Consider the following 10,129-nt stretch of genomic DNA (forward strand, 5'->3'; position numbering starts at 1 on the left):
GGGCTCACCAAGTGCTGGCTACGGCAGAGGGAATGAATGCTCACCTGCTCCCCTCTGTTCTCAGGTTTCTTTGGGGGGGGGGGTACCGGGGATTGAACTCGGGACCTTGCGCTTGCCAGGCAGGCAGCAGAACCACAGAGCTAAATCCCTGGCCCCTGTTCTCTCAGTTTTTGAGACTGGGTCTTGGTACGTTGGCCAGGCTGGTCTCAAACTCGCCTGCAAGTGATCCTCTTGCCTCAGCCTCCCAAGTATGTGGGGCCACCGACATGTACCAGCCCCCACAGTGAAGTCAGCCTGAAGACCCAAAGCAAAAGCCTGTCCAGGAGAAAACCCGATTCCAGGGCCCACACAAGCAAGCAAGCGAGCGAGCAAGGGGAACAGACCCAAGCACCCCAAGCGCTGCGGCACTCAGGAGCCCAGCACAAGCCCAGCCTGCCCAATTAGGTCAGCTCACGTGGGCAGTGGGGCCACTCCCAGCAAAGCACCAGGATCTCGATCCTGTTACTCTTCCCCCTGCACCCTGGCTGCCATGAGATCACCTTCCTCCTCCCGAGGGGCCCAAGGACAGAGCTGGGTGCTCCCCACTGAGCCACACCCCAGCCTGGAAAGCAGCTTTCCTCAGGCAGAAAGGCTGTGAGCTCCCTGGGCTCCAGCCCCCGTGGCCAAAAGAGAAGAGCGAGGAGGAGGACTGGCGCAGGTGTCCCCCTCACCAGTGGGCAGGGAGCAGGGAACCCAGCCCCAGGCACAGCACCAGCCAGTGCCATTTCTTTGCATCAAGGGTCCTCATCTGGTCCATGTGCAGGCGCCACACTCCCAGGGCGCCTGGGAAAGTGCAGGCGTGGCCCCGACGGGGACCAGAGTGACCACTGTGTCCACCAGCCCTCAGAGGACTCTGGAGACTGAGTCCAGAAGGCCCTGCCAGGTCAGGGACAGGAAGCTTCGAGGGGCCAGGGCGGTCAGGAGGAGGGTGCTGGCCAGGGCAGTGGTGGTGACAGGCACCTGCCATGTCCTGCAGGGCTGGGATAGGAAGAGCAAAACAGGAAGCGAGGAGCAGCAGCCTCTGAGACCCAGTGCAGCCGCTCCGGGCCAGCCCGGGGGGGCCCTTGTCTCGGCCAGATCTGTCCCGCTGTGTCCCCACCTGCCCTGTCCCACAGGCTGCTTCCTCCCACCTGCTCCCCACTCCGAGGCTGCATCCCAACAGCCACCCCACACATTCCTTCCACTGCCGGCCTCTCTCTCGTCCCTGAAGCCATCGAGTCAGCCTCCCTGCACTGCTGCACACCCACATCATAGTGGACACTGGCATCTGCTCTACACGCCCTGCACACGTGGCCAGATGCTCTCAACTCCGGCCCTCAAGACCTTCGAGGTTCCCCACCGCCTCCTGCAACATGTGCCCACCTGTAGCTCAGTAGCTTTTCCAACAAGGACCGGCACAGCAGGCTCAGTCCCTGCTCCAGGTGGGCGGGGACACAGAGAGACCCTGAGGGATGAGCACCTGCACCATGCCCCTGGGGGGAACAGAGGTCCCTGCACACCTGTACTCTCAGCACCCAGGGAGGCTGAGGCAGGAGGGTCACAAGTCTGAGCCCCACCTGGACAACTCAGCGAGATCCTGCCTCAAAATGAATAAAGGGGGCTCGGGATGCAACTCAGCGGGTAGAAAGCCCTTGGGTCTGATCTCCAGTCCCCCTCAAAAAAAAAACAGAAAAGAAAGCTCCCCAAGTAAGCAATGGCCCAGCTGCCCCAGTGATGAGGGAAAGGGCCAGAGGGGGAAGACACAGACACAGGGCCCCAAGGCCAGGGCAAGCCATGCGGGCAACAGGAAGCAGAGCCCCAACAGGCAGCACAGGGAGGTGCAGGCCATGAGTGTGGGCCCTGCTGGACAGACAGAGCCTGGTCCTGCCTCGGCTTCTGGCTTCACTTCTGCTTCCAGCCACAGCACACAAGAGGATACCAAGACCTGATACCAAGACCACCACCTTGTGGGCTGGATGTGGCAGTCCTCCCCTCTAACCCAGCACTCCAGAGGCTGAGGCAGGAGGAGCTCAAGTTCAAGGCTAGGCTGAGTTTCATACTGGAACCCTGACTCAGAAAACCAGTAAAGGAAGGAAAGCCCCCAACCCACATGGCAGGCACCGCCTGGCAGAAATCTGAGGCAGCTCAATGTGGGATCTGCAGCCTTCCTGCACTGAGTCCCATGGAGCCCCTTGAGCCTCCACCAATAACCCCACCTGGGCTTTCTGTAGCCTAACCCCTGCCGCTGGCCCTGGGGCAAGCAGGCACCCAGCGGTCTCCGGTTCTCCTCTGGCTGGGGTCATCTGTGGCCCAGACACACTCACCTGTGTCCTATTTACCCACACACCTTCCTTCTCTGTCTGCAGTCCCCACCCTGGCCCCAGCTTGCTCAGCCCCTGGAGGAGACTGCAGCCTCGGTCCGCCCAGGGGGGCGCGGCTTTCACATGCCATGCCCCTCCCTTCCCCTCCCCAGGTCCCCAGGTCCCTCTTCCAGGAAGCTGCAGTCAAAGCCCAACAGGAGGGCCAGGGATGTAGCTCAGCAGTGCCTTGCCAGCCTCTCAAGTGCAAGGTCGTGAGTTTGATCCCCAGTACCAAAAAAAAACCAAACAAACCCCAAAAACCAAAGAAACAAACAAATCCACCCTGGGCAACTTAGCCAGAGCCTGTCTGAAGGTAAAACAGAGCTCGGGATGTAGCTCAGTGTGAAAGCTCTCAGTAGAATCCCTGGTACAGGGAGAAAAAAAAGTGGACCCCCAACTCTCCTGTACCGCCTGACCTGAAGGCAGCCAGTGCCCCTGGAGCAGCTGGGCATGGGAAGCCCCTGCAAGCTCAGAGCAGGGCGAGACACCCGTTCCTGCTTGGCTGACCACTCGTTCAGTCGGCAACACCCAGGCTGACATGGGCCAGCCCGAGAAGCCTGGGATTGCTGCTGCCAACAGCAGCAGGGCCAGACTTCAATCCAAGGCTTCCCCCGTCCTGGGCTGCCATTAGTATTTGAGTAGGAAGGACACACAATTATTTCAGAGGAAGAGAAAAAGAAATACAAGGCACAGGAAGCCAAGCCAGGGGCACCGTCCCCAGCACCATTCCAGACACCCTGGCTGGGCTACTCTGGGTGCAGTGCCCAGCGGGCCATCTGCAAAGCCAGGAGAGGAGGAGAAATGGGCAGATGTGGATCCAAGCTCAGAGCTGCACCCTCCAAGTTACTTTCTCCTGGTGAGTATCAGTTTCTTCACCTACAAAATGGGAATGAGCCTGTCGTGGTGGTGCACACCTGTGATCTCAGCACTCAGGAGGCTGAGGCAGGAAGATCCTGAGTTCCAGGCCAGTCTGGGCTGCTCTACACAAAGGGAAAGGGGTGCAGGTATGCTTCTGCTTCAGACTAGTCAAGGAGGTATTCCTGGGGAAAGACAGAGATCCACAGGTACTGAAGAAACGGCTCCTGGAGAGGATGCTTACATTCAGGGTCAGGAGAGACCATAAGAAAGGAGCAGACCTGGGTAATTGGGAGCACGGGGCCGGGGGAGGGGGGTGCTCAGGCCCACCCCATTGACTGCCCAACAGCCAGGGTGGCTGCCAGCCGCCATTGCGCTCCAAGTGTCCCCTGCCGCCTCCATCCAGCTAGCTGCAGCCCCCTCCAGACTGTCCGCACTGCCCTGGCCAGAAAGCACCCGACTGCGCCAGGTGCCTCCTGGGTCATTATCTGTGCACCATGCAATGCCCTCCACCTGAGGCTGTGCCCCATGCCCGAGTGACAGGAACCTCTGGCACAGCTGCATGGGAGAAGTGAGCATAAGCAGCCAAGACACAGGAAGTGCTGGGGGGATCATCCCAAGCTAGAAATCTCAGCCAATGGGCTGGGGATTTAGTTCAGTGGTTCCGACGCCTGCCTCACAAGCTCAAGGTCCCAAGTTCGATCCCTGGTACCAAAAAAAAAAAAAAAAAAAAAAAAAAATCTCAGCCAAGACAGCCTTCAGGCCCCATGCAAGGGAAGGAACAGGAAGCAGCTCAGCAGTCGCTGACCGGAACTGTCAGATGCTACAGGATCCACTCCTCTCTCCTGCAGCAACCCCATGTCATCTGTCCCCACCCACGGCCCATCCCACAGAGAAGAAAAGCAGCGTGGGACTTGCACGGGGCCCTGCTTAGTGGCCCAGCAGCCAACTCCCGGATGAGCATGCAGTCAGGAACTGAGAAGCACCCAGCCTGGGAGGCTCAGGGACACACAGGCATTGGGGACCTTGGTGGACACCCAGGGAGACTGGAATTGTGTGAAGTGCTGCTGGTGACAGCTGAGCACCAGCCCAGGGAAGAACGACCTTGAGCAGCCGCCTGCAAGCAGGGAAGAGGCAACAGGGAAGGAACAGTGCTTCAAGAGGGGGCACAGCCAGCCAGCGGTGACACAGCAATGAGAGAGAGCTGGACTATGGGTGGGACAGGAGGGCAACAAGTCTGGCTGCATCTGAGGAAGATGAGGCAGGAGAAGCTGCAGGCAGCAGCGGAGGAGAAACAGGGACTGGGTTGCAGGAGTCACGTGTCTCAGACTCATCACCTTCATCACCTCAGATCACCGACCTGCTTAGCAGCCACCTCACCAGTGACACGAGAATGCCTAAGGATGCACGTGCGTAACATGTACAGAACTCTGAGGCGCTCAAGGGACATTAGCTATTGTTGTCACCCAGTCCAAACAAGGGCTACCATCAAAATTAGAAGTTTGAAAAGGCCCCCACAGAGAATTTAAAAACTCAGGAGGCTTCCCCATTCACTGAGCTAGGTGAGCCTCGCTCCTCCCACACATGCATCTCAAAACTGTGCTACTGGGCCGGGGATTTAGCTCAGTGGTTCCAGCAACTGCCTCGCAAGCGCAAGGTCCCGAGTTCAATCCCGGGTACCAAAAAAAAAAAAAAAAACCTGTGCTATTTAGACATTAGTAACAATACTTAATGGCAAGTGCAGGGGCAGGTGCCTGTAGTCCCAGCTACTCAGAAGGCTGGGGCAGGATGGTTTACGGCCACCCTGGACAGCATAGCTTGACTCCATCTCTAAACCAGTAACGCCTAGTATGTGCAGGTCACTTGGAGGTTTACAGAGCACCTTAGAATCTGTTACAAGAACTCGTTACTTAATAACCACTTGGGCCCAGCGCCCTTCATTTGGCCGCAGTGCTGCAAAGTGGCTGGTTCTTGCAAGGCCCAACAAGCATGCACATCCGCCTGCTCAGATCAGGTGCTGAGCCTGTCAGCTATCAACTCCCCTCGGGTTTGCCATCCACACCTGCTGCGGTTCCGCTCCCAAATGACCACATCTGGTAGGGATTAAAGCATGACAACAACTGTAGCAATGACTGTAGCTCCCCGCGTTCTGTCCTCGCAGCAGTCCCCCGTTTCGTCCCCATTGTCCAAACGAGGTAGCCGGACATGGAGAGCCCGGGATCTCCATCCAAGGACACGGGGACGGAAGGGGAGCGGGGCTGAGACCCGGACACACCATGACTGCCCCGCGTCCGCCTCGCCAGCAGCGCGCCGCGCCGCAGAAGTCCAGCAAAGTGCTTGCTCACTCAGGGTCCGGGACCAACAAAAGCGGCCGCCGCGCGCGGGCACAGGAGTGTCCAGGGCCAGGGCTGTCCCTCCTCCGGAGCGCGGCGACCTTGCGGGCCGGGCGGCCGCGCTCGCGCAGTGAGGACTGGCGGGAATGAATGGACAGCCCCGGATGGGCCTGCCCGAGTGGCCCTGGGCGTCCCTGTCGGGCCCGACCCTGCCCTTCCGCTGAGCCCCCGGGAACCCGAGGACGCGCGATCTGCCCTTCTAGGATGCAAGGTGGTGGGCAGCTCCAGCGGGGCCCGCCCCGGCGTCAGCAGGGGCAGAGGCTGCGGCCGCACCGAGGGGAAGCGCGCTCCCTTCGCCCTCCAGGACGCAGCGAACCTGAGGCGGCGGCCGGGCCGCGCCGTGAGGGTCATAGAGCGCGAGGCCGCCGCCCGGCCGGTATGTCACCCTCTGGCCGCATGTCCCTCTGCCGCGCGAACCCCGCCCGGGCCGGCGCCCTCCGCCCCCTGGCACCCCCGCCCCGGCCTTCACGGCTCCGCCCCGCGCCCGTGGTCCATACCTGCTGGGAGAGAGGGACGAGCGGCGCCGCCATCTTCCCGCGGACTCGGGCTCCGAGCGCGGGGGGCGGGGCCACAGCCGCGCGTGCGCACTGCTGCAGGGGCGGTGCGCGCGCAGCCGAAGCTGTAGGGGGCTAGTCCGAAGATAGGGAGGCGCATGCGTGGTTGGGCCGTGCGGGCGGGGCCGCGAGCAGGCTGCAAGGGAGAGGGGGCGGAGCACCGGCGCCGATACCCCAGCAGAGCGGCGTCGCACCGCCCTGTCTTCCGGCCTGTGCGCCGCACTGGCCTGGCCCGAGGCTGCTGCGCGCTCCCCGCGCCGCCAAGCCTCCGGCTCCTAGCCGCCGCGGCCCGGCTAGGGCAGCGCTAGGCTCCCGGCGCCCTGGGGGCGCACTGTGGAGACGGCGACCTTACTGCACCCGCGGGCCCTGTCTGCCCGGTCAGATTCTGCCGGGGGGGGGAGCATCCCCCGCCGAGGTCCCTCCCCACTGCCACGCCCAGCTGTCGCCGTGACGCGAGTGATCGAGCCCCTCTGCACCCAGTCCCCTCCTGAACAAGGCCACCGTGTGCTGCCCTCACACACGACGAGGCCGGGGACCCCAGCCCGCGACAGCGCGTTCATGCGACACATTTCCCTGCCCTTGGCCACAGTGTGGGGACAAGGCCTGGCGGACCACAGCAGCCAGGTGTGTCCCTGAAAGTCCTGGTCACCACTTCCTCAGTGGTGTCCCACAGGGACTTCTTCAGCATCGTCATGACTGGGTGGCTCTCGTGCCACTCGGATAAACATTGCGCATTATGATTCACTCTAACCATTCGCCCATGCGGTGCATGCTGAGAACTCTGCTGGGAGCTGGGAGGCCAGTGGATGAGTGGACAGCTCTCTCCCTAGGAGACAACAGTCTAGAGCCAGGGTCTCTCTGGTGCTGTGTCTCGGCCACCAGGGGGTTTGTGAAACCCACGCTGGGGGTCTGGTTTCCTTGTAGATGGGCTGGGGCTTGCATTTGGCCTTGCTGACTAATGCCCTGGTGAACCATTCGGGTCTACAGGGGGCCAACTTTCAGAGTCAGGTCTACGTCATGTGCTACGGAGCAGACCAGAGAGGTGACACCAAAGGTCAAGTGTGTCCAGTGGTCAGCTGTCCCATGGTGGGAACACTCGACTCCCAGAAGCTAGAGGAGGCGAGATCTAATGTGACTCCTGGCTTGAGAGGTAGGTTCGTGGCAGGCTGGCTCCAGGGAGGAACATCATGGTGGCCGGAGGAGCAAAGCTGCTCAGTCCATTGTGGCCAGGAAGCAGAGGAGGGGACTGCACCAGAAGGGAAAGGGCCAGGGGCCAGATAACTCCTCAAGGCCATGCCCGGAAGTGTGCTCCACCAAGCCCTGGGTGGCTCCCAGCCACTCAAGTGGACAACACAATCAAACTTAGCCATCACAGTGTGCTCGAGGTGAAGGAAGAGCTGGGAACACCCCAGGGAGAGAGGACCAACGTCCCCCAGAGCACAGAGTTCAGAGAGCAAGACAGGGGTTCGAGAGAAGTCTGGGTCACAGCTGTACCTTCCCTGGGTGTCATCTGGAAGGGTTAAAGTCATCATATTACAGTGACCCATGCATACCCACGCTTACAGCAGCACAACTCACAAAAGCCAAATCTTGGAAGTGCCCTGTATGTCCATCAACAGACAGATGGAAAAGAAAATGTGGTGTTTACACACTGTGGAGTACTACTCTGCCATAAAGGATAAACTTCAGGGCTGGGGATTTAGCTCAGTGCCTCCGCTGCCTGCCTCGAAAGCACAAGGACCCGAGTTCGATCCCTGGTACCAAAACAAAAAAGGATAAACTTCAGTCATGTGTAGGGAAATGGATGCACCTTGAAACCATGATGTTAAGTGAAACCAACCAGACACAGAGGATTAAATATCAAATGATTTCTTCTAGGAGAAACCCAAAGTGTAAGCAAAGAACAAAATAGATGATAGGAAACAGGGAGGAAGGCTTTGTGGAGAGGGGAAGGGGATCTGGGGGAGGGGGAGACAGGAGGGAAAGGGAAGGAAAATGACCAAGATGTGATATACAGTACAAATTCTTTCTGATGAATGTTGTCATTATGTATATCTAAAATGTACCAAGAAAGGGTTTGCTTCAAAGAAAAAAAGATGTGATGTGTGTATGTACCAATTCCCCATAATGAGTATATCCACAAACATATGCTGATAAAAATGAACACAAAATTTTTTTTTTCAGTATCAGGAATGGAACCCAGGACCTTGCACTTGCCAGGGAGGCACGGCACCACTGAGCTACATCCCTGGCCCCTACACAGAAATTCTTTTAAAAGACATGGCTAGGGTGTGCGTGGCCTTGGGGTCTCCCCTGCAAGGAAATCAACAAGACGCCCCAGAGGGTTCTGAGCACGGCCAGATCTGTGTTCCAGCACGGTGACGAGGGATGTGGGATGCAGGGAAGCTGGACAGCCCATGAATGGAGGAGGCCGTACCCGATGAGAGGCTCTGAGGCCATGCCGGGGGAGCCAGGGCTTCCGAATGCACCCAGTGCAGTCTGCGTTCCATATGGAAAAGCAAAATCCTTCCAAGTGTTTCAGACAGAAATACTGAATACAGGGGATTACATGTAGGCATGCTGAACATACCAAGCTGGGAGCGGTGGCACGCACCTGTCATCCCAGCACTGGGAAGGCTGAGGCAGGAGGATCACCATGGAGTTCCAGACAAGCCTGGACTATACAGCAAGGCCCTGTCTCCAAAAAACCAAAAACAAAACAAAAATAAAAAAGCCTGGGGATGTGGCTTGGTGCAAAGGCCTTGGCCAATCCCCAGTGCTGCAGAAAGAAAGAAAAAAGGAAGAAAAGGAATCGAGGGAGAGGGAGGGACTGAATGCGCCTAACCTGCTAGACACCCTTGTTTACAGCACAGGGCACTGTAGGCTGTGGTTTGTTCACCCCAGGACTGACCAGGAGTTGAGGCTCACTGCCGCTGCCTAGCGTTTACAAGAGGACACCATTGTGCTGCTGGCCTGCGGACAGAACAACTTCAAAATCACCAGTACAGCTTGCATGCATGCATCATTCATTCATTCCAGACAAGGTCTCCCTATAGGGCCCACGCTGGCCTTGAACTCACAGCTACCCTCCTGCCTCAGCCTCCTGAGTGTTAGGGTCACAGGTGTTCGCCACCCCACCTGGCAAAATTCCCAGTACAGTTTCTGCTGAGTGCACACTATTTCCCCACCACTGTAAAGCTGAAAAACCTACAGTTGAACCCTTGTACGTCAGGGAATGTCTATATGGAAACAAGGTTAAAGTCATTCTGCAGATGAGCCGCACCTCAAGGGCTCAAGAGCTGCATGTGAGCTGGGTGTGGGGGTGCATGCAGGTCATCCCAGCACTCAGGAGGCTGAGGCAGGAGGACTGCAAGTTCCAGCCCAGTCTGGGCAAGTGAGTGATTTAGCAAGACCCAGTCTCAAATTTAAAATATATTTAAAAGGGCTGGGAATGCAGCTCAGTGTGAAGGCCCTGGACTTGATCTCTAGTACTGGCAAGAAAAATATCAAGTTATTTCAAAGAAAAAAATTAATCTGCAAAATAATTCTTTTTTTTTTTTGTACCGGGGATCAACCTTGGGTCCTTGTGCTTGCGCATGCGAAATAATTCTTAAGAGTCGTTTGGGAAAATGAATCCTACCGTCTCTCACAGAGGACAGACGGCCACCAGGATGCTGGTTACACAGTGACCCATGCAGACCCAGGTCTTCCAGATACCCGAGTATGAACAGGGCCCACAGGACCTTCAGGGCCCACAGATGTTACATGAAGACACCACCCTGAGGAGACTTGGGGTGCAGCCAACTGTGAGTGCTCACCCTGCACACGGAGGCTCTGGGTTCCAGCCCGTGCCACAAGAAAAGAAAGAACTAGATTTCATGTGAAAAAGTTGCATGGCTATTACTACTGACTTATAGCCCGAAGTAATTAAGCATGCTCTTTTTCAAAA

The 10,129-nt window shown here is 57.9% G+C and overlaps 1 protein-coding gene across 14 annotated transcripts in view; it reads right to left on the reverse strand.

Annotated features, from left to right (window-relative positions):
• Eps15l1 (epidermal growth factor receptor pathway substrate 15 like 1) overlaps positions 1 to 6,209 on the reverse strand; it is a 47,959-nt gene extending 41,750 nt beyond the window's left edge. For 7 of the 14 annotated variants that reach the window (XM_087201865.1, XM_087201863.1, XM_087201862.1 and 4 more), the window contains exon 1: positions 6,124 to 6,209. In XM_087201865.1, coding sequence (XP_087057991.1) covers positions 6,124 to 6,156 — 33 coding nt within the window. In that variant the 5' untranslated portion in view covers positions 6,157 to 6,209. The remainder of the gene's footprint in view (positions 1 to 6,123) is intronic. The other 7 variants (XM_021251059.2, XM_087201861.1, XM_021251070.2 and 4 more) reach the window with 6 other exon arrangements.
• Positions 6,210 to 10,129: the final 3,920 nt, after the last annotated feature.

The sequence above is a fragment of the Heterocephalus glaber genome, unplaced genomic scaffold, assembly GCF_053883595.1.
Source record: "Heterocephalus glaber isolate CG9 unplaced genomic scaffold, H.glaber_assembly_v1.0 deba00001761, whole genome shotgun sequence".
Taxonomy (NCBI): Eukaryota; Metazoa; Chordata; class Mammalia; order Rodentia; family Bathyergidae; genus Heterocephalus; species Heterocephalus glaber.